This window comes from Budorcas taxicolor, chromosome 6, assembly GCF_023091745.1.
Source record: "Budorcas taxicolor isolate Tak-1 chromosome 6, Takin1.1, whole genome shotgun sequence".
NCBI lineage: Eukaryota > Metazoa > Chordata > Mammalia > Artiodactyla > Bovidae > Budorcas > Budorcas taxicolor.
This window is the reverse complement of record NC_068915.1, coordinates 1,996,304-2,021,840: the sequence shown is the minus strand read 5'-3', so window position 1 is coordinate 2,021,840 and position 25,537 is coordinate 1,996,304. Positions and strand designations below refer to the sequence as shown.

At 36.2% G+C, this 25,537-nt stretch overlaps 1 protein-coding gene across 1 annotated transcript in view; it reads right to left on the bottom strand.

Moving 5' to 3' along the window:
• MARCHF1 (membrane associated ring-CH-type finger 1) overlaps positions 1-23,100 on the bottom strand; it is a 503,717-nt gene extending 480,617 nt beyond the window's left edge. The window contains exon 1 of the mRNA XM_052642212.1: positions 22,990-23,100. Within this exon, the coding sequence (XP_052498172.1) occupies positions 22,990-23,100 (111 nt within the window). The remainder of the gene's footprint in view (positions 1-22,989) is intronic.
• Between the last annotated feature and the right edge of the window lie 2,437 nt (positions 23,101-25,537).

Here is a 25,537-nt window from a genome sequence, read left to right as displayed (position 1 = left end):
TAGAAAGAAAGAAAGAAAAATCCCTCCATATTTTAAAACTAAGAAGGGCACTTCTATTATTCTGAGTTTTTCTACTCATTTTAAAATAAGTTTCTATTTTATGTTGAGTTATGTGATCTATTTATAAATGTTGGCTAGTAATCCTTTATCAGTCATAGCATTTGAAAAAATGAACAGAAGTACTGAATAGATACGTTCTTTTCCAAAGAGGAAGAGCAGATGACTAACAAACACATAAAAGGATGTTCAACATTGCTAATCATCAGGGAAATGCAACAAAACCACGAGATATCACTCACACATATCAGAATGGCTATCACCAAATAAATAAATAGCAAATGTTGCTGGGGCTATGAGAAAACAAAAACCCTCTTACAGTGTTGTTGGGAATGTAAATTGGTGAAGCTACTGAGGAAAACAATATGGAGGTTTCTCAAAAAACTAAAGATGGAACTACTGTATTAGCAAATCTACTGGTAGGTATATAGCTGAAAAAAAAATAAAAACACTAATTCAAAAAGATATATATACTCTAATGTTCATAGTAGCAATTTTCAATTGCCAATGAAACGTAAGTCTCCATCAACAGATAAATGGATAAAGACGATATAGAATGTGTATATAATGGAATACTGTGTGTATGCTATGTCAGTTCAGTAGTGTCCATCTCTTTGAGACCCTATGGACTGTAGGCCACCAGGCTCCTCTGTTGGATTCTCCAGGCAAAAGTACTGGAGTGGGTCACTATGCTCAATTCCAGGGGATCTTCCCGACTCAGAGATTGAACCCATGTCTTTTATGTCTCCTGCATTTGGCAGGCAGGTTCTCTACCACTAGTACCACCTGGGAAGTCCAATGGGATATTACACACAGCCATATAAAATACTAAAATTTTATTGTTTGCAGTAACATGGATGAGAATAATGTTAGGTGAAAAAGTCATACAGAGTAAGGCAAATATTGTATGGTATTACATGCTGAATATAAAAAAAAAAGACAACAAACTAGTGAATACAACAACAACAACTAAAAAGAAGCAAACTCACTAATATAGAGAATAAATTAGTGGTTAAAAGTGAGGGAGGGGAGGGACAATATAGGAGTGGTGGGTTGGGAAGTACAAATTATTGGGTGTAAGGTTATAAGGATGTATGGTTCAATTCAGAGAACATACCTACTATTTTGTAATAACTGTAAATGGAATATAACTTTTAAAAATTATATAAAAAACAAAACTAACAAAAAGCAATTAGGATAAATCCATCCAAAAATACCCTATGAGTTAAAAAAAATCTCACTGAATGTATGAAACTATTTTGAATCAAATTATAATTAAGATAAATATATATTTCCTCTGTCACATAAGTGATAATGAGAAAAGATACACTTAGAAATGTATAGCCTTAAAATACCTATATTAGAAAAGAAGAAAGTTGATATTCAGTAATCTAAGTATCTGTCTCAGTTCAGTTCAGTTCAGTCACTCAGTCGTGTCCGACTCTTTGTGACCCCATGATCCACAACACACCAGGCCTCCCTGTCCATCACCAACGCTCCGGAGTTTACCCAAACCCATGTCCATCGAGTCGGTGAGAACACCCAGCCATCTCATCCTCTGTCATCCCCTTCTCCTCCCACCCTCAATCTTTCCCAGCATGAGAGTCTTGTCAGATGAGTCAGTTCTTCGCATCAGGTGGCCTAAACATTGGAGTTTCAGCTTCAACATCAGTCCATTTAATGAACACCCAGGACTGATCTCCTTTAGGATGGACTGGTTGGATCTCCTTGCAGTCCAAGGGACTCTCAAGAGTCGTCTCCAACACCACAGTTCAAAAGCATCAATTCTTCGGCGCTCAACTTTCTTTATAGTCCAACTTTCACATCCATACATGACCACCGGAAAAACCATAGCCTTGACTAGACGGGACCTTTGTTGGCAAAGTAATGTCTCTGCTTTTTAATATGCTGTCTAGGTTGTTCATAATTTTCCTTCCAAGGAGTAAGTGTCTTTTAATTTCATGGCTGCAATCACCATCTGCAGTGATTTTAGAGCCCAAGAAAATAAAGTCTGACACAGTTTCCACTGTTTCCCCATCTATTTCCCATGAAGTGATGGGACCAGATGCCATGATCTTTGTTTTCTGAATGTTGAGATTTAAGCCAACTTTTTCACTCTCCTCTTTAACTTTCATCAAGAGTCTTCGAAGTTAAATAAGCAGGGTGACAATATACAGCCTTGATGCACTCCTTTTCCTATTTGGAACCAGTCTGTTGTTCCATGTCCAGTTCTAACTGTTGCTTCCTGACCTCCATACAAGTTTCTCAAGAAGCAGGTCAGGTAGTCTGGTATTCCCATCTCTTTCAGAATTTTCCACTGTTTATTGTGATCCACACAGTCAAAGGCTTTGGCATAGTCAATAAAACAGAAGTAGATGTTTTTCTGGAACTCTCTTACTTTTTTGATGATCCAGTGGATGTTGGCAATTTATCTCTGGTTCTTCTGCCTTTTCTAAAACCAGCTTGAATATCTGGAAGTTCACGGTTCACGTATTGCTGAAGCCTGGCTTGGAGAATTTTGAGCATTACTTCACTAGTGTGTGAGATGCGTGCTCTTGTGAGGCAGTTTGAGTATTCTTTGGCATTGCCTTTCTTTGGGATTGGAATGAAAACTGACCTTTTCCAGTCTTGTGGCCACTGCTGAGTTTTCCAAATTTGCTGGCATATTGAGTGCAGGACTTTCATAGCATCATCTTTCAGGATTTGAAATAGCTCAACTGGAATTCCATCACCTCCACTAGCTTTGTTCATAGTGATGCTTCCTAAGGACCACTTGACTTCACATTCCAGGATGTCTGGCTCTAGGTAAGTGATCACACCATCGTGATTATCTGGGTTGTGAACATTTTTTTTGTACAGTTCTTCTGTGTATTCTTGCCACCTCTTAATATCTTCTGCTTCTGTTTGGTCTCTACCATTTCTGTCCTTTATTGAGCCCATGTTTGCATGAAATGTTCCCTTGGCATTCCTAATTTTCTTGAAGAGATCTCTAGTCTTTCCCATTCTAGTGTTTCCCTCTATTTCTTTGCATTGATCGCTGAGGAAGGCTTTCTTATCTCTCCTTGCTATTCTTTGGAACTCTGCATTCAAATGGGTATATCTTTCCTTTTTGTCCTTGGCTTTTCACTTCCCTTCTATTCACAGCTATTTGTAAGGCCTCCTCAGACAGCTATTTTGTCTTTTTCTTGGCGATGGTCTTGATTCCTGTCTCCTGTACAATGTCTCAAGAAATTAGAAATCTGTCTGTAGAAATTAGACAATAAGTTGAACCCAAACTAAATAGAAGAAAGAAAACAGAAAATCAAGTTCAAAATAATTAAATTGGACAAATAATTAACAAAATAATTAAATCAAATATGTAAAGGCCAACACAATTGCATAGGGAAATAATAGTCTTTCTAGTTAGCAACAGACGTTGCTACAATAAGTAGATGCATGTATACCCACACTTAGAAAAATAAATATGAAGCCTTAGTTCACATTATGTGCAAAGATTAACTCAAAGTGGCTTACAGAACTAAATAGAAGAGATAAAACTAAAACTTTTAGGAGAAAACAAAGAAGTGAGTCTTTGCAATTTTTGGCTAGGGAGTAATTCCTCAAATACAACACTAACAGCAAAAGCAGCAATGCAGAAAATTGATAGATTTCAAAGGACACCATGAAAAAAATTAAAGGACAATCCAAAAATTGGGAGAGAATATTTGTTGATATTTTTATTATAAAATCATATTCCTCATAGGGAATTTGTGTCTAGACCATCTAAGTAACTCTGACAACTCAGTACTAAAAAGATAATTGAATACATTTCTCCAAGGAGGATGCATGGGTGGCTAATAAACATATGAAAAGATGCTAACCATCACAAGTCATTAGGCAAACAAAAAGGCAAAATCATAATGATACCACATCCACTAGAATGGCTACAATCAGAGAGACAGACAAGTGTTGGAGAGAATGTCAAGAAATTGAAACCCTCCTATATTCCTAGTGAGAATTTAAAATGGTGTAGCCATGATGAAAATAATGTTGGTAATTCCTCAAATTGTTAAAAATAGAATTACCATATGACCAATTGATTCTACCTGTACCTAACCAAGAAAATGAAACTACATGTTCATATAAATACTAGTATATGAATGTTCATAACAACAGTTTTCACAATAGCTCAGAGGTATTAAACAACCTGAATCAACTGATGAATGGATAACATTCAAAATATGTAATGTTTTGCAGTAAAACATATTTTGCAATAAAAAGGAATGAAGCAATATACACGCTACAACAAGGATGATGCCCTAAAACATTACACTAAGTAAAATAAATCACTTATAGAAGATTGCAAAGTGTACCTTTTCATTCATATGAGACATCTGAAATAGATAAATTTATAGAGTCAAATTAAATGAGTAGTTATCTTAGCTTGGAGATTGGAGGGAGGGCTGGTAAGCGACTGCTGATAGGTACAAGTTTCTTCGGGTGTGCTAAAATCCTCTAAAATTATATTGTAACGATGATATCATAGCTCTGTAAATATGGTAAAAACCATTGAATTACACTTAAATGGGTAGACTTGACGGTATTTGAAATATATCTCAATAGAGTTATCAAGTAAAAAACAAAAAGAAAATTGACAAAGTATAAAATTTGTCCTTCTTTGAAAATATTTATTTGAAAATATTGTCCTTATTTGAAAATATTGTTCAAAACTTGCAAGAAATATCATGATAGAAAGAGACTAGCCCAAAAGACCAGTCAATATCAGAAAGGAAAAGATGACATCATAGAACTTACAGATGTAATATGACCAATTTTACACTAACAAACTTAAGAATCTATTATCATGTGGATGAAAGACCATATTTCAAGAAAAATATGACTTTTCAGAACTGAAACTGCTGCTGCTGCTGCTGCTGCTAAGTTGCTTTAGTCATGTCCAGCTCTGGGCGACCCCATAGACGGCAGCTCACCCAGCTCCCCCGTCCCTGGGATTCTCCAGGCAAGAACACTGGAGTGGGTTGCCATTTCCTTCCCCAATGCATGAAAGTGAAAAGTGAAAGTGAATTCGCTCAGTCCTGTCCAACTCTTAGCAACCCCATGGACTACAGCCCACCAGGCTCCTCCACCCATGAGATTTTCCAGGCAAGAGTACTGGAATGGGGTGCCATTGCCTTCTCTGGAACTGAAACAGAAATTAACTGAAACAGATCAATTCTGCTTTTCACTTTTCTTAAATTTATTGAAATTGTTTTTTTAATTTTGGACTTATCCCTTTTTGTTTTTTATACATTCCTTCTTCAGGATATCAGGAGGGAAAGGGAATGAATCATTACCCTGAAAGGGAAATAGACATTTGAGTAGAAAGGCAAGTATTTTTATTTTTAAAGAAAAGTAGATGGTTTGAGAGAGATGCTTTTATTCTAATAAAACATGTTTTTTCCTTTTAAAAAGGTAGGTAGATCAATTTTCAATAAAGTTTTAAATATTTTTATAAGAAGCAAACATTTTTAATCTCTGCTCTGCATTTGCTTGTGTGTCCCAAATCAATGCATTATAGTAATGCAAAGGTTAGAATACATTGCACAAGGATTGGATAAAAGAATTTGTTTTCTTAAATGCCTTTCACTGAGTGTAAATATGTCCCTGTAAAAGAATTAATACAAACCAGTGGCAGTGGAGCTAATCCTAAAACATTTCAGAAAATATAATGAATAATGTGGTTCTGGGCTTTGATAAAACACTATACACATGACTGCACTACGTTTTGAGTTTATTCTGGCACAGTGAGAGGCAGTAACAACATCAGCAATGATTCACTCAATGAATAGTGCTGCTTTGTCTAATTTCCATAGGTGAAATTATTTAACCCATGAAAAGACAATCCATTTTTGTTTGTAGTCTCATTGCAATTTTTGTAATAATATTTGCTTGGTGTGACAATGTGTCTGTGAATGTTGACAATTGGTACTCCAATGTGAAAGCTTTTTCATTTTTTATCTTTAAAGAATTACTGGGTCATTAAATTAAATTTTATTCCTGTAGGCTGCATCCTTCACATAGAAACCGGTTGTGTAAGTTCCCATATCTGCATTTGAGATGTTGGTTTTCTAACATAGGATCACAAAATTGTACTCATGGATTATTCCACCTAATAATTACAATTGACAATTATTATGGTGATATAAAAATAATTTAACAGACCATCAACAAAAAGGTCGTTTTGGCATTTAACTTGAGGGACTAGTTCCATAGGTTGAATAGACATTTATGCTAAATAGTTAAAACAAATTAACTCCTTGCTTAATTTAAGAGAATCTATTAACCTCATCCCTTCCTCCAGAAATGTGATTAATAATCAGATAATTATATCTTATATCTAGATAGATAATTAGATAACTGATAATTAGAACATGAGTATAGTCACGAAGTCAGTTACCTCAAATACAGATCCAATAAGTATATTTCTCATCTCCAAATTCATTTTAAACACTATTTAAAACTACATTGTATTTGCACTTTAACATTTAGAAGCTACAAATAAAAATCTTAGAAGAGATTACCATTCCTATATAAATGCAATGAATTGAGCTATTTTAGATGCTGATGAATCCCCTTGGGCAAGATATCTAGTCAAAAACCTAAGTTTCTCTATCTGTGTAATGGAAAATACAAAGACTGTGCAATGGGATATATAAAGAAGAGTGAAAAAGCTGTTTTAAGACTCAGCATTCAAAAAACCAAGATCATGGCATCCAGTCCCATCATTCCATGGCAAATAGATGGAGAAACAAAGGAAACGATGACAGACTTTATTTTCCTGGGCTCCAAAATCACTACAGATGGTGACTGTAGCCTTGAAATTAAAAGACTCTTGCTTCTTGGAAGAAAAGCTATGACCAACCTAGACAGCATATCAAAGAGCAGAGACATTACTCTGCCGACAAAGTTTCCTAGGGTCAAAGCTATGATTTTTCTAGTAGTCATGTATGGATATGAGAGTGGGACTATAAAAAAAGCTGAGCACTGAAGAATTGATGCCTTTGAACTGTGGTATTGGAGAAGACTCTTGAGAGTCCCTTGGACTGTAAGGAGATCAAAGCAGTCCATCCTAAAGGAGATCAGTCCTGGATATTCATTGGAAGTACTGATGCTGAAGTGCTGCACTCAATATGCCAGCAAGTTTGGAAAACTCAGCAGTGGCCACAGGACTGGAAAAGGTCAGTATTCATTCCATTCCAAAGAAAGGAAATGCAAAAGAATGCTCAAACTACCGCACAATTGCACTCACCTCACATGCTAGTAAAGTAATGCTCAAATTCTCCAAGCCAGGCTTCAGCAATACGTGAACCGTGAACTCCCTGATGTTCAAGCTGGTTTTAGAAAAGGCAGAGGAACCAGAGATCAAATTGCCAACATCTACTGGATCATGGAAAAAGCAAGAGAGTTCCAGAAAAACATCTATTTCTGTTTTATTGACTATGCCAAAGCCTTTGACTGTGTGGATCACAATAAAATGTGGAAAATTCTGAAAGAGATGGGAATACCAGACCACCTGACCTGCCTCTTGAGAAATCTGTATGCAGGTCAGGAAGCAACAGTTAGAACTAGACATGGAACAACAGACTGGTTCCAAATAGGAAAAGGAGTACGTCAAGGCTGTATATTGTCACCCTGCTTATTTAACTTATATGCAGAGTGCATCATGAGAAATGCTGGACTGGAAGAAACACAAGCTGGAATCAAGATTGTCGGGAGAAATATCAATAACCTCAGATATGCAGATGACACCACCCTTATGGCAGAAAGTGAAGAGGAGCTAAAAAGCCTCTTGATGAAAGTGAAAGAGGAGAGTGAAAAAGTTGGCTTAAAGCTCAACATTCAGAAAACAAAGATCATGGCATCTGGTCCCATCACTTCATGGCAAATAGACGGGGAAACAGTGGAAACAGTGTCAGACTTTATTTTGGGGGGCTTCAAAATCACTGCAGTTGGTGATTGCAGCCATGAAATTAAAAGACGCTTACTCCTTGGAAGAGAAGTTATGACCAACCTAGATAGTACATTCAAAAGCAGAGACATTACTTTGCCGTCTAAGGTCCGTCTAGTCGAGGCTATGGTTTTTCCTGTGGTCATGTATGGATGTGAGAGTTGGACTGTGAAGAAGGCTGAGCGCTGAAGAATTGATGCTTTTGACCTGTGGTGATGGAGAAGACTCTTGAGAGTCCCTTGGACTGCAAGGAGATCCAACCAGTCCATTCTGAAGGAGATCAACCCTGGGATTTCTTTGGAAGAAATGATGCTATAGCTGAAGCTCCAGTACTTTGGCCACTTCATGCAGAGTTGACTCATTGGAAAAGACTCTGATGCTGGGAGGGATTGGGGGCAGGAGGAGAAGGGGATGACCGAGGATGAGATGGCTGGATGGCATCACGGACTCGATGGACATGAGTCTGAGTGAACTCTGGAAGTTGGTGATGGACAGGGAGGCCTGGTGTGCTGTGATTCATGGGGTCACAAAGAGTCGGACATGACTGAGCAACTGAACTGAACTCATGCTGAAGCTGAAGCTCCAATACTTTGGCTACCTGATGCAAAGAACTAACTCATTTGAAAAGACCCTGATGCTGGGAAAGATTAAGGGCAGGAGGAGAAGGGGACGACAGAGGATGAGATGGTTGGATGGCATCACTGACTTGATGGACATGAGTTTCGTAAGCTCCAGTAGTTGGTGATGGACTTGGAAGACTGGCTTGCTGCAGTTCATGTGGTCACAAAGAGTCAGACACAACTGAGTGACTGAACAGAAATGTAGGCTGTTTTGCTAATTAAAAATATATATATACAATATAAAATATGTACAAACTTAGAGAATACTATTATATACATCCCTGGAGAAGGGAACAGGTATCCACTCCAGTATTCTAGCCTGGAGAATTCCATGGACATTATATTCCATTGTGTCTCAAAGAGTTGAACATGACTGAGCGACTTTCACTTTCACAGTATATACCTATTATATATGTGTATAAAGGGTGGAACAAATTCAGAGTTGAATGTGAATCTGAATTAAACTCACTTCTAATAAAGTCAATGTTTTTATCTTTTCCTGAGCATATTCTTTGCCGCAAGCTATGCGGTGCTTAATCGCTCATTTGTGTCCTATTCTTTGAGACCCCATGGACTGTAGCCTTCCAAGTTCCTCTGTTCATGGTGTTTCTCCAGGCAAGGATACAGAAGTGGGTTGCCATACCCTCTTCCAGGGGTTTGTCCCAACACAGAGATGGAACCCAGGTCCCCCACACTGCAGGCGGATTCTTTATGGTCTGAGCCACCAGGAAAGCCCAAGAATACTGGAGTGTGTACTCTGTCCTTCCAACAGGGAATCTTCCTGACCTAGGAACTGAACCAGAGTCTCCTGCATTGCAGGCAGATTCTTTACCAGGTGAGCTACAAAAGAAGACTTCTTTGTAGCACAGGAAAGTGTAATAAGCATGGATTCAAGAGTAAGATTTAGTAGAATAATAAAGTTGGACAAGTTACTTCTTTCCTCTTCTGCAGTAAGGTTTAAATGAGTTGTTGACATGCTGAGTGCTCAGATCCATTTCGGGTACACAGTATGTATTCAAAAAACACTAGTGCTATTGTATTGTTTTCCCACCTCTGTGTTGCCAAGGGAGCAAATACATTTACATGTCCTTGTTTCCTTCTCAAATAATGTGTTTTGACACACAGCTCCTCTTCACTAGGAAGTTTCACTGTCCTCTCAAAGGAAGCCACCTTCATGGGGCCACTGAATTATTACAGCCTTCATACAGAAGACTACATGTTGGATATTATAGTTGAAAAAAGTACACAAAATATTTAGTTAATTTCACTACCTATAGAAAGTTTTCCAGCAGACAGGTAACTGGATGTAAGCAGAGAAAGGGGAATATGACCAGGAGGCCAGAAACCACACATCTTGTAAACAGGAGGGGTCCATGGGCAGACAAAAGCAGGAACCTTCAGACTGACAGGAAACCACACATTTTGGGGTGATATGGTCTTGGAGCAGACAAATAAAGGAGGAGAAAGGCTGGAATCTCCACATCTGGATGTAACCTGCTATCCTCTCATTACAATAAAATTAACCTTGCAGGTAAGTTCCCCTCAGGCGCCGAAGCCACAACACTTCTGATCTAAGCTAAAAAAGGACAAAAATCCCATCTCCTCTTGGGAAATGGAGCTGGGATGAAAGTCAGAGAATATGACAAGCAAGCACTCTTTTCCAAGTGAATATTCTGCCCCTTCATTTGTATGCCCCTCCTAACGAGCCTGCCAAAGAAACCCAGGCCAGCTGCTTACCCATTTGCCCACACTCCCTGTAAGAGCATACTCTACATATATACAATGGAATAGTATTCAACCACAAAAAGGAACAAATAATGCCATCTGCAAAAGCATAGATAGATCTAGAGATTGTCATACAGAATGTAGAAAGTCAGATGCAGAAAGACAAATATGATATCGCTTATATGTGGAATCAATTAAAAAAAGAGGGTACGAATGAACTTATTTACAAAACAGAAGTTGAGGGATGGATATTAAAAAAAAAAAAACACACAAAAATTATGGTTACCAGGAGATAAAAGGGAGGAGAGAGAAATTTGGAGATTGAGACTGACATATGCACACTATTTTATATATAAGGTAGGTAACTAATAAGAACTTGCTATATAGCCCAGGGAAATTTGCTGAGTACTCTGGAATGCCCTATATGGTAAAAGAATCTAAAAAAGAATGGATATATGTGTATGTACGACTGATTCACATTTCTGTACACCAGAAACTAATACAACATTGAAAATTAACTATACTCCAATAAAATGAAAATAAAAAATTAATTAATCCTCACTTTACTTCTTGACATCTCTCTCATTTCTGAATTATTTCTGTGACAGGAGCCTAACATTCACCAGGAACAAAAATACTGTCTTGTTTTAGGTCAAGTGTATTTCTCTAACTCAATTCCTAAAGATGGCTCTGTTTACTAACTATAGAAAATGTATTTTAAAAAGTAAACAAAATACAGGAGTGCAATTTTCACATGATAAATGGCTTATGCAGGATGCTCTCTCCTCCCTGGAACCATCCTCTTCATATTTCCAACTCTCTGTGGTCTTCGGGGAATTTGAACTCCTACAGCTAGGCCAGTGACACCTAAGGGCTCTTCTAACATCCTATGTTGACTCCCTATCTTATCAAACTTTTAATCTATTCATTTATTTGTTTTGCTCACTAAATTCCTGAGGATGAGGACGATCTTTTTTCCAATACTATATATTTATTGTATAAAGCAGTGCTTCACACACAGCTGACTTTCAATAGAGAATAGTTAAATGAATAAATGAGGATACATTGTAAACTGCTTGATAACTGTAATTCACATACTTCTGAATCACTCATTCCCTAGTGATTTATTTATCCTTACTTCATTCCATGATAGCAGAAAGTTCTGGAGGCCCAAACTGCAACTCAACAATATACAGCCCTGGATGCCAAACAATTCATTCATCAGGCAGTGCAAATAAAATAGTGATGAATTAGTAGAGCAGTTGCTCTAGGTTAGCATCATATATCATGTGATGTAACTGTCAAACATTTATACGATGAAAATGTGCCCTAGGAAGTAGCATAGAACTCAGGATTCCTGTTCTAGCACTTTTCTAATCTTTCTGGACCTAGTTTCTCTGTTTCTCTGTCTGTGTCTTGAGAACAGCATACCTGCTTTCAGGGTTACCAGGACTTCTAAGGAGAAGGCAATGGCACTCCACTCCAGTACTCTTGCCTGGAAAGTCCCATGGATGGAGGAGCCTGGTAGGCTGCAGTCCATGGGGTCGCGAAGAGTCTGACACGACTTTGCGACTTCGCTTTCACATTTCACTTTCATGCATTGGAGAAGGAAATGGCAACCCACTCCAGTGTTCTTGCCTGGAGAATCCCAGGGACGGGGGAGCCTGGTGGGCTGTCGTCTATGGGGTAGCACAGAGTCGGACATGACTGATGCGACTTAGCAGCAGCAGCAGCAGAAGCAGGACATCTAAATTCATCAGCACAGAACAGGAATTAAAAATGTTCTTATCATATTATTGGTAATTTTGTTTTGAGATATAAATGCTTCTGTGAGCTCCAAGTCTGAGTGAATTCCGGGAGATGGTGATGGACAGGCAGGCCTGGTGTGCTGCGATTCATGGGGTCGCAAAGAGTCGGACACAACTGAGCGACTGAACTGAACTGAACTGAGCTCTATCCTATTTGTCTCTTGATTAGGGAGATTATTGCTCAGATTCTTCAGGACCACTGACATTTTCCATTTATTTCCAGGTACAATTTTCATTCTGAGGCAAAAACAAGCTGATTTGACAAATAAGACATTGATTTGTTCTGCCTGTCTCCTTTCTATAAAACATGACAAGACTCCACAAAAACGAACACAAAGAAGATACTGGGTCACTTGTGTGTGGAGAGAAAGAAGTCACCCCAATTCCACACATGTACATCTGGGTACACATAATAATGATAATTGGGTGTCATATAAATTGGGATATTGGGAAATCAATGTGTTCCACATAGTACTAATTGTAGAATTAAACAACTATTGAGAATTAAATGTCTTTTTGAGATGCTCACAATTTAATTTATATCTAAATGAAATGAATAGACATGACATATTTTGATAAAGAACAGTTCTGAACATGATCTCGTGACTAATTCTGTAGACAAAAAGATATGTTCCTCTGAGGAGCATTTTTAGATCAATCATTACTTTTGTGAATAATGATGTTTTGACATTGTTTAGTAACTATACAATTAAAGTTAATGCATGAATTTAAACTGCATGGTGAATGTAACCTTTCTTCATGATGTGACATTTAAAGCACCAGTCTTCCCCTTTGCATTTTTCAATTCAGTCTGTTTCCATAACAACCACTGAGATATATTTTTAGTGATTTACTTACTTACAAAAATCAAAGCTCTTGAAAGGCATGATGTCTTTTATTCCATTTCCCTCCTTTTTTTAATAGTTATTCTAAGAAATCATTTTCCTTTTCATTTACTATTTACTACTGCCTTTGACAGTGCTTAGTAAAGACTCTGTAATAGTGATTAAAAGCAATAACTGATAAATGATCAGATGTGAAAGAATCAAAAAGAGGAAGAAAATGAAGTTTAAAAAGGCACTCCTGAAAACTCTATCTGCCCTGACATTTATTTTCCAAATGTATAAAGGCCATCGCACAATAAGCAGCTAGCACACTTGCTCAGGTATGGAAAGAAATAAGGGTGAGCCTATGGAAAATAAGTCAATAGGTTTAATGAGAAATTTAACATACTCAAGCTTCTCTTTTTATTTACTTTTTCTTTGGTTTCTAAGAGAGGTTATGTTTGTGGGGCAATATCAGTTCATTTGCTATAGGCAGATATATGATTTTCTTCAGCCTGGTAAGTAAAAATAGACTAAGGGGATACTTGGAAAGAAAGAAGTTGAGGAAGATGACTGGTAAATAGTAACTGGAAAATGGTTAACTTATCATTTAATTATTAATACAGACATATTAATTATTAACATGAATAGATTTGCATTTCATTTTCTCATGCATTGGGGAATATGTGATATTTTAAATTCTTTTTTTTTAATTGAGGTTTAGTCACTTCACAAATGTTGTGTTAGTTTCTGCTGTACAGCAAAGTGAATTAGCCATATGTATACGCAATGCTACGTTTATCACCTACTCTAGAGCACAGGGAATTCTATTCAATGCTCATAGTAGTGTATATATTGGACTTCCCTGTAGCTCAAATGGTAAAGAATCTGCCTGCAATGCAAGAGACCCAAGTTTGATCCATGGGTCAGAAAGATCCTCTGGAGAAGGGAATGGCAATCCTCTCCAGTATTCTTGCCTAAAGAATCCCATGGAGGGGGAGCCTGACGGGCTACAGTCACCGGGTTAGACATGACTGAAGGGACTTAGCACACACGTTCAATATATTCTAATCAAGTCAAACAACATCATTGATAAAGTTACTAATAAAAGGCAAGTAATTTAAAACATGTTAATTTTGAAAACAAAATCCTACTAGACTTGGGTGTGGTTATTTTCAATAGCACATGATCTTTACTTCACCTCATTATTACAAGTTATTATTCATTATTTACTGCATTTCATTATTAGAAGTTTTAGCATGAAAGTGTCAGAATTTATAGCAGATTGGAAAAAATCTTAGGATTTAAAATCAGACAGAAATCTGAGTCACCAATTCTTTCCTACTTGCCACCAAGGTGAATTATTTCACTTTTTTAAAAATAATACACTATCTTCCCTTGAAATATGCCAATACTATCAACTTCTTAAAATGGGTTTGGTATATAAATAACTTAGATACTAGAAGTCCTTGGTCCTTATGATTTGGAGTAATTTGTTAACCTCTTAACAACATCTAATTTCATTATGTATTTGAATAATTATACTACATGTAATTCAGTATGATTGCAATTATGATGACACAATGGACATAAATATTGTTTGAAAATTATATTACAAATATGTACCTTATTACAAATAATCTTTTCTGCTTGTTTATTTTTATTTTTTAATATAAATTTATTTATTTTAATTGGAGGTTAATTACTTTACAATATTGTATTGGTTTTGACATACATCAACATGAATCTGCCAAAGGCATACACATGTTCTGAACCCTCCTCACTCCTCCCTCCCCATACCATCCCTCTGGGTCATCCCAGTGTACCAGCCCAGGGCATCCAGTATCATGCATAGAACCTGGACTGGTGATTTGTTTCATATATGATATTATACATGTTTCAATGCCATTCTGCCAAATCATCCCACCCTCGCCCTCTCCCACAGAGTCCAAAAGACTGTTCTATACATCTGTGTCTCTTTTGCTCTCTCACATACAGGGTTATTGTTACCGTCTTTCTAAATTTCATATATATGCGTTAGTATACTATATTGGTGTTTTTCTTTCTGGCTTACTTCACTCTGTATAATAGGCTCCAGTTTTATCTACCTCATTAGAACTGATTCAAATATATTCTTTTTAATGGCGGAGTAATACTCCATCATGTATATGTACCACAGGTTTCTTATCCATTCGTCTGCTGATGGACATCTAGGTTGCTTCCATGTCCTGGCTATTATAAACAGTGATGTGGTAAACATTGGGATACATGTGACCCTTTCAATTCTGGTTTCCTCGGTGTGTATGCCCAGCAGTGGGATTGCTGGGTCATAAGGCAATTCTATTTTCAGTTTTTTAAGGAATCTCCACACTGTTCTCCATAGTGGCTGTACTAGTTTGCATTCCCACCAACAGTTTAAGAGGGTTCCCTTTTCTCCACACCCTCTCCAGCATTTATTGATTATAAACTTTTGGATCACAGTCATAATGACTGGCGTGAAATGGTACCTCATTGTGGTTTTGATTTACATTTTTCTGATAATGAGTGATGTTGAGCATCTTTCCATGTGTTTGTTAGCAATCCATATATCTTCTTTGGAGAAATGTCTATTTAGTTCTTTGGCCCATTTTTTGATGGGTCGTTTATTTTTCTGGAATTGAGCTGCAGGAGTTGCTTGTATATTTTTGAGATTAGTTGTTTGTCAGTTGCTTCATTTGCTTTTATTTTCTCCCATTCTGAAGGCTGTCTTTTCACCTTGCATATAGTTTCCTTTATGTATATATGTGTATATATATATATATATATATATATATATATTTTTTTTTTTTTCTAGAAGCACGTAACTCATCACAAATCATGTACACAGGATAGAAAATGAGCCTTGAGCAGATGAATATGTGTTTTAAGGTGGTAAATCACTTCATCTAACACATAGATTGTTACTTTGCTCTTTTCTACCTTAACTGTAGACTATTTATAGCCTTAAAGTTCAGTTCAGTTTAGTTGTTCAGTCGTGTCCAAATCTTTGTGACTGACCCCATGGATTGCAGCAGGCCAACCTTCCCTGTCCATTACCAACTCCTGGAACTTACTCAAATTCATGTCCATTGAGTCAGTGATGCCATCCAACCATCTCAATCTCTGTTGTCCCCTTCTCCTCCTGCCCTCAATCTTTCCCACCATCAGGGTCTTTTCTACTGAGTCAGCTCTTTGCATCAGGTAGCCAAAGTATTGGAGCTTCAGCTTCAGCATCAGTGCTTTCAATGAATATTCAGGACTGATCTCCTTTAGGATGGACTGATTGAATCTGCTTGCAGTCCAAGGGACTCTCAAAAGTCTTCTCCAACACCACAGTTCAAAAGCATCAATTCTCTGGCACTCAGCTTTCTTCACAGTCCAACTCTCACATCCATACATGACTACTGGAAAAACCATAGCCTTGACTAGATGGACCTTTGTTGACAAAGTAATGTCTCTGCTTTTGAATATGCTATCTAGGTTGGTCATAACTTTCCTTTCAAGGAGTAAACGTCTTTTAATTTAATGGCTTCAGTTACCATCTGCAGTGATTTTGGAGCCCTCCCCACCAAAAATTAAACCTTCTCACTGTTTCCATTGTTTCCCCCTCTATTTGCCACGAAGTGATTGGACTGGGTGCCATGAGCTTAGTTTTCTGAATGTTGAGTTTTAAGCCAACTTTTTCACTCTCTTCTTTCACTTTTATCAAGAGGCTCTTTAGGTTTTAAAAAGCCATTACTAATTATAGAAAAGTAACTTTCCATGGAGTCATTGATGACTTCCCAAAATGACATTTTTTGATCTCCCTATTTTGAGTTCCATAGATTCTTAAACTTTATTCCCATGAAGTATCTCACCTTATTTCAGTTTCTTATTGCTTCAGTTTCCTTTTCTTTTATTTTGAATCTAATATTGAACACTTCTTGATTCAGGAAATTGCTTAAGGGTAAGACCCTGATGCTGAGAAAGATTGAAGGCAAAAGGAGAAGACAGAGGCAGAGGATGAGATGGTTAGACAGCATCACTGACTCAATGGACATGAATCTTAACAAACTCAGAGATAGTGAAGGACAGGGAAGCCTGGCATGGGTTTGCAAAACATCAGACATAACTTTGTGACTGAACAGTAACAAGGTAGTCAATATAAGGTATTGTTTTGTTTTGTTTTTAGCATGGAAACATGTATTATAATAAATTTGAAGGATTTTTTCCCTGCCTGTCATCCAAGAGGTTCCCTCATCCCATTGGTTACAATGACAAAGATGGTTGCTTGATAAGCATCTCTCAAACCCTTCAATAATCTTACTAAACTTAAGAAATTTTGGGCTAAGTAAGCGTTTTCTGAATTTAGAAAGCAGAGGATTTGAACTGCTTTATGGATAAAACAAAATAAAATGCTATTTTTTTCAATTAGTTTAGTTATTGAGGATACAATGGTGAAACTGACCATAGTTATGGCAGCCAATGCAGGGAAGAAAATAATATATCAGACACAAATACTCATGAAATTATAATGAAATGGCCATATTTGTCTTTATGCCACATTATAATGTATTATCATCTCACTTACAATTTTTGTATTTAGCCAAATGTATACAATTCAGATAATGACCTTTCTCTCCCAACCAAAGGACAGGAGAACAGCCATCTGGATTTAGACTGCTTGGACTGATGGAAACCTAGCTTCAGCTCAGTCACTTTGGGCAAGCTTTAAATTTGTCTATAACTCAGTTTCTTTATCCACAAAACAGGGATAATGATCATGCCTACCTCATCAGTCCTTGTAATGTCACAAATGAGATGATGTGTGAAATGCTTAGAAAATTTCCCAGCAAATAATAATCAGTCATATCCTCTTCATCCTCCTTTTCTTCCTTCCCTGTCTCCTCCCCTTCCTCCTCCTCCTCATCATGTTTAGATGGAGTATGATTTGTGCAGAAAAACTTCAAATGCTCTGATGACAACAGAAGGTACCAGTATTATTACACAATAACAATAAAAGCCTGGTTTTACGAATTGAAATGCAGGACAAAAGGGATACCATTCAAAGCAGAATCCAACCGTGGTAGAGGCTGACTAAGTGCTCTCAGTTTCCCTGTTTGGGTCATATAGGAAAGCTTTCTTTCCCATCATTCTGACAGGTACACTGGGATATGTCATTGGTTCCAGTCCATGTTGCCAAGATACAATGATGCATATCACTTCTAAATAACCATGTATCTCCATGATCATCTATTTATCCACTGTCCCTTATCTAATAAACTTACTCTTAGGCCTATGTTTAAGACATGGAGATGAGAGGCATGTTTAAGACATGTCACAAAGATCCCCTGGAGAAGGAAATGGCAATCCACTCCAGTATTCTTGCCTGTAAAATCCCATGGACAGAAAAGCTTGGTGGGCTACAGTCCATGGGGCTGCAAGAGTCAGACACAACTTGGCAACTAAACCACCAACCAATCACCACCAGATATGTTTAAGACATGAGAAGGGAGGAGCAGAGATCTCTGCATTCATTGTTGGAGGATCAAATGTCCTGTATCAGATTGAGCCATGAGTGAGAGCAAACTCTTATTATGCTAAGCTTTTGAAATTTCTGAGTTTGTTGAAGCTTCTATTCTAAATTTTCTCTAATGATTACTAAGTTAATACCACCCAGCTTTAAATGCATTCTTCTATATTCTTTTCCAAGATGCTGAAGTTGGGAGCTTTTAAACCAGATGTCTCCTTTGATATTTACTTCTTGGTCAGGTCCTGCCAATGCTAGTACTAAAAGATCTTCAGGTCAATAAACATGGTGAGTTATAGAGCTATGAGCTAATACAAGGTTATTGTTTTAAGCCATTAGTTATGACAATGTTATGCAGCTATAAAAAACTAACACAATTGACTTGTCTTTAATTTTAATGTAAATATTTCTAGAGCTCTACAGTTATATAAGCTATTTATAAAGTCTTAATAAATGTATTTTATCAAATTAAAGAATGCTCTTTCTGTTTTTCATTTATAATTAAGTTAAAAATCAATGTAGATATATGTTTAGTAATTTTTCTGAAACTGTAATAGAACCATATGGTGTTTCTCTATTCATAGTAAAACTAATATGTAACCTAAAAAAATAATAAATAACAGAAATCAAAAGACAAGAGGTTAGAGAAGACTCTTTTTCTGTAGCATATTCCAGCAAGGCTTTTTTGAGTCAGCAGTGGAAAATGGGTCTAGTTTCTAAGTTTTTTTCTTTTCTTTTATTTTTTTCACACGCATTGAACTATTTTTACTGTACCAACTCGTTTTTCCCATTTGAATATATAAGGATTACATTCCTTTCAGGGATATTGGTCCTAAATCCTCAGGGTCCTTCCTCTGAGCTCCATGTTTCTTGCACCAGTTGAGAAGTTAAGAACTGGACACCTTCTAGAAGTTGGGGTATATTTCTGAGAGGTCTCAGTCAACATTTTAGGTTCTAGTAACTCTAGCCTCCTGTCTGTGTTACTCTTTTGTGTAGGTGGTTGCTAGTTCTTGCGATTACTAAACTTGTGCAAATTTCTGACATTTTAAGTCTTCCAACAGCAGATTAAATAATTTTTATATCATATTTTCTGTAAAATCACAGCTTTCTGCTTTTCTCTGAGTGTGCTGCAGCTGTTATAACTATCCAAATACGGAAATCAGGAGCCAAAGTCTGTGGTACTATAATGAAAATCACAAATATGTGGATTTGTTTAATGTTTAAGCAACAGGGAGCAGGGAACTGATTTACAGAGGTAGAATGCTATTCATCTTTATGAAGTTTGGGCATAACTCTTGGCAAAATCTCTATTTGAATTAACTCAAGAGGCAGAAACTAGGCCTGTTGGGCTGGCAACACTCAAACTATATTGAAAAACAAAACTTCATAATGTATGTTAAATACTATCCACTACATTTAGCAAGGTGTTACAGGAGAAATATGAGGTCAGGAACTAAGTGGTTTGTGTGAAAGCAGATCTGACCAGACATAGAGAGAATCCAGAAGTTTCAGGGTTTGCTGGACTCAATGTATGGCTTCTTCTAAACCCCAACTGGTAGATCTGACCTTGAAGTGAGTAACAAAGTTCCAATGAAAAGTTATATTTGAATAAAGTGACTCAAGACTAATATTATATTTAAAGCTGACACTGAGTGGACCCTCTCAGCTGAACAAAGTATCGCTAGACAAAGATGTTGAAGATGTGGTCCTCTTATCTGCTTTTCAACATATGATCATGAGAAAGGGCATGGATAATTGAGATTTAAAAGCAACCAAGAAAGAACTTTCCTAGACACACAGACTATCAGGAAGCAAAGAGAAATAAGAACCCAAGCAGATTTCAGAGGCCTGTAGTACTAAAATACCATTATTCCAGAAGTATGAGCTTTGAAATACTTAAGACTTAAAAAAAACTATTGGCCCATAATTTTCCCCAAGCAGGGAAAAAAAAAAAAAAATAATGTGATACAAGTTTCTGTAGGCACTTCAAATGTGAACAGGGACAATAATAGAAGAGAGGCTAGAGAGAAGGATGTGCAAGTGAGTTCCGCTAGTGAGCAAGGTCAAAGCCAATTCAAGGATCCTCCCTTACCTCTCAGTCAGAGAGACTTGATAATGTCTGTCTAGCAGAAATTGACCCCTGATTTCCATATTTATCTTATTCTTTCTCCTTCCAAACATCAGTGCTTATTATGATTTACCTTTTCTTACCTCTCTCCTGCATACTGGGTATGTATGTATGTTGGGAGCTAGTTGCAAGGTATAGATAATTTATTTATAGGTGATTCACCATCACATCATTAGATGAGGATGATGAATAACAAAAGACTATGGACTTGAGCAAACTCCAGGTGATACTGAAGGACAGGGAAGCCTGGTGTACTGCAGTTCATGGGGTCACAAAGAGCTGGAAACAACTTAGTGACTGAACAACCACAACAATAATGGACTTTAATGGAATTCACTGAACATAAGAATTTTTAGTTATCTTTCTTGGAAAGCAATGCTTTTTTTCATGAAAGAGTAGAAACGTGACATGAATATGTGGTGGCCAGAGGACAGACTGTGGCAGAGATGTGCTAAGTGCTCACTAGTTCCATTTGCTTGTCCTGTCCATATGGCTTCCTGACACTCACCAGCCTCCTTTGCAGTTCAGATGGGTCTATGGGACTAGGTTTTGGCCAATGGAAGGATGCCTACACATTACAGGTTGCTCCATAATAGCTCATGCACAATGAACCACATAGCCTTTTCCTTTCCTCAGTGACCTAAGAGCTCCTGTGCTTAAGAAGGCAGTATAGAAAGATGGATGGAGTCTGAACAATCAGTGAACTTTTGACTATGAACCTAGGAGTACTGCCCTAGACATGTGCACTATGACATAAGAAATATTTAATTTTTTCTTAGATTTGGGGTTATGTTACAGTGACTGCAGGCTATCGCCCTAATACAGCAAGCCTTACCTTGAGAAGGAAGAATTCTAGTAACGCTAGGAGTAACATTTACTAGCTAAGTGACACTAAGAAAGTCACTTAATTTCTCTGGGCCATGAATGTAAAATATGTAAAATTTTGTACATATGTACAAAATAAAGTTAATATATGTAAAATAAAGCTAATATTGTTACCCAAAATTATAAGAGAAATCCAGGCTAAATGTTTTGCTCAAGATTGTTTTCTGGTTTGGATCTATGGTTCTACTAAATAAGAATTAAACACTAAAGCCACTATAATGAGATCACAGAAGTAATATATTTACTGAAAAATTTCTACCTATTGCATAATAGCTACAAAGTTTGGCTTTATGTATACATACTGTGCAACATGTATTTTGAGTGGTGTAAACTTATGCCAAGCAGTTTTATTGAAAACATTAACTTACAAAGGAGTATATTAGAGTGAGATGAACCATTGCAGAAAATGATTTCAAAGAATTTATTCCCCAGAACTTTGACTGTCCAATCAAATTGCAGTTTTTTTTATAAATACCATCAGCCTTTTTTTCCCACTGTCTAAGACGAGTGAAATTAAATAAGATTCCCACTTCTATGTTACATCAATTGAAAGCCTATTCCTTCCATTGGTGTATATTTAAATTCACTCAATAATATTTGTTCAGGATTATTATTTTTATGTAAAATTATAGAAATTATCAAATAATTCAAAAGCAAAATGAAACCTGTAACTTTTATATATGTTCAATTACATGTTCATAAATTAATAAATCAGGCCAATAAAAACACTTCTGTTCTCATAAATTGGTAAAACAGTAATTAAAATATAACTAACATGTCAATTAAACTAAGAGATTGAATGAAATCATCCTTCCTTAAATCAAAATGAAATACACTGCATGCAAAATCTTAACAAAGACCTTGTAAAACCTCTTTTGCTAAAAAGTTCTTTTCCTAATCACTGGAAAATAAAGCTAACTGAAGCCAAACATGTAAACTTAAAGCAGAAAACAATGCAAGAATGAGTATGTTATTGGTCTTCAAATAATTCTTGCAATTACTTAATTCACAATAGTATATCAAAATTATAATTTTTACATCCATATAAAGACACTTTTAGAATATTAGAAAATACAGAAGGTATGATTCTGACTTTTTCATTATTTTGGATAACCCTATTTGTTTTCCTCCATTGATTTCATTAAAAAAGTGTAGAATGCAAGATATAAACTTTAAATATCTCTTTAAGGTCACTGACATAATGGATGGGCAATGTCCAAAGAAACAGAAATAAAATGAATTGTTATTTAATCTGAATTAAACTCTAAATTCTATAAAATTATGATGATTACTACCCATTAAACAGCATCTATATAAACAATATCCATTGCAAAGCAGAGAACTGTTAACTTAGGAAGCCCTTCCCTCCCCGCCATTCCCGCAGCATCCATTCACACAAGCCATTCAAGGTACCATTGCTACACTCACCAGTGTGGAGGCTTGCGAGGTATCAGCCCACTCTTCTGAGCCCTCTGGGGTCCTAGTGGTGTTAGGAATCCTGCGAGGATTACAGGCTATTGCTTCACACCAGCCCAGCATTTTCTCCTTCCTCTTATACCTTTTCAATTTCTGAAGTCCTGAAAATAATTTACATTCCCTGAAACAGGTCACTTGCTTCAGTTGTCTGTTGTTGGAATATGTATATCATTGAAATTAAATATGCAACTGAATGAAATACCAGTGGAGACACTTTATTTTAGCCAGGAGTTATGGGGAGGAAAAGAAAGATATGCTATTAACTAAAAACCTCAGGGCCACAAGACAATGCAAATAATACTACTCAGAGCCTAATATTTCACACCCCAATTTATGACATCAAGGATCAGTTTCTAATGAGAAGTCCCTGCTTTGGAAGCTAAGAACGGACCCAGTTCCTGGTATATCTACATATTTCAGTGACTTCTAAAATTTGGCATAGCTTTTCAGGTGAATGTCTGTATCTGTAGATACAGAATGAATTAAATACAGGCCAGTGACAAAGATCACTCATTCTGGCAGTGACATGCTCCCTCATAGTGAAAAAGTGAAAGTAAAAGTGAAGTTAGTCGCTCAGTTGTGTCCTATTCTTTGCGACCCCATGGACTGTAGCCTACCATACTGTAGCTCCCTCATGAAGTTCTGCCAAATAAGGAAAGAGACATTTTAGTGCAAGAATGGTAAATTTAGTACCTGACATACATCACCAGTGCAATCTATTAAAATAATAATTAAAACATCTCACTAAATCATGAGTAAAAATATTCCACAACTCCTCCTAGTTTTTCAGATCTTTCCATTTAGGGGACTTTATTTTTTGTCTCTGAAAAAGCTATATCAACAATGACTTTTAATGTAATGTAATGTTGTTTCCTTGTAAAGTTTTACAGCCTAGTTTTCCACTCCACCACCCTTAGTAATTAGAAATAGTTTATTGCAGGTCTTTAGTTAAATGCATTACACTGTCAATTAAATATAAGAAATAATGTGGATTAATTATTTTTCACAGCATCCAAAGCAATTAGGAACCTGGTGGTTTATAACATTTCAGAGATTCAAAATAGCACATTTCACAAGACTAAGAAAAATAACATTAAGAAAGGCTGCACTAGCAGATTGATGAGTTATTTCTGTAAATGACAAAATACTCAAGTGAAATGGATCTGAACAATGTAAATAGGAAATTATTTTTAAAAACTCTCATAAAAATTAAATCTAAGATACTTAATGGATTGACTTTTTAAATAAGACTGGCAATCTCATATGAGTGAATCATTCATTTGAGGTACATGGAAATGGCAAATAGAGCTTCAAAACAATTGCTTGAATATGCAACAAATTATTAATGCTTGCCCCTTTAAACACATTGCTTGAAATTTATTGAAAACTCTTATCTACGTATTATAAAATCTGCATACCCAACTAATTCACATTCCACAGAGAATAAATATTTCCACATTCTTGATGCACAGTATCTTGGTTAGTCATCAGTTTTTAATTACATTTCTTGAAGTGTACTAAAAGCAAATGAAAATGAGTATCTTTATTCAAAAGCAGGTAGTGAAATGATACATAATGACCAAAACAGTTTAATGAAGCACAAACAAATGTTCAACTTGTAAGTCATTTGCTATTAAAAATAATTAACTCTATAATTAAATATCATTTTAGTGCTTATAATAAAATGTTGAATTCATGCATGAATAAAAAGCATAAAAATGTGGCCCACAAAATTATATCATCAGTACCTATTCTGGGATATGTTTGTTAAAGGCAGCAGGCTTGGTATCTGCTGTTTAGTTTCTGAGACTAAACACAACAATTTAATTTCATTTGTAAGCTTTTCTCATGGTGGTGATAATGTTTGCAGCTATATTCCTCCTTATTCAATCAACATTAATCCTAAAGCATTTTTGAGTCCCTATTATATTGTAGCTATTGAAGTATGCATGGAAAGGCCAAGAGAAGAGGTTTACTTTTATTTTGAGTCAGATTCAATGCAATATTCTTGAGAATTTTAAAACCCAAAAATAACTAGCATCTTCCAGACTCTCTAATTTTTAAAACTTGTATACATATTTGCTCAACTTTAAGGTGACTGCTTGCCCCCCTTGATCTTAGAAGTCCTCGTTGAACTTAGTTTTCTGCAAATCATTTTTTCTGAATTGTTTGGTTGAATAAGTCATTGTGACAGGGTTATTAAATTTGGGTTATACCTGCTGATGTAGTATAATAAACTATATTATATTAAATAATATTATATAATAGACAATATGTATAATATAACTATATTATATATAATAAACTCTTCAGTTTTAGGATTTTTTTGCATGTAACACATTATCTTAATCCTAGAATGATGATTAAATAGGTTAATTCATCTAAGAGGTTAGAATATACACTTTTTTAACCTAAATAATGTGTTCATAATAATCAGAATATTTACCATGTCCTGTCTGTTGTGGGAAAACAGAAAAGAAACATGATATAAAGTCAGAGC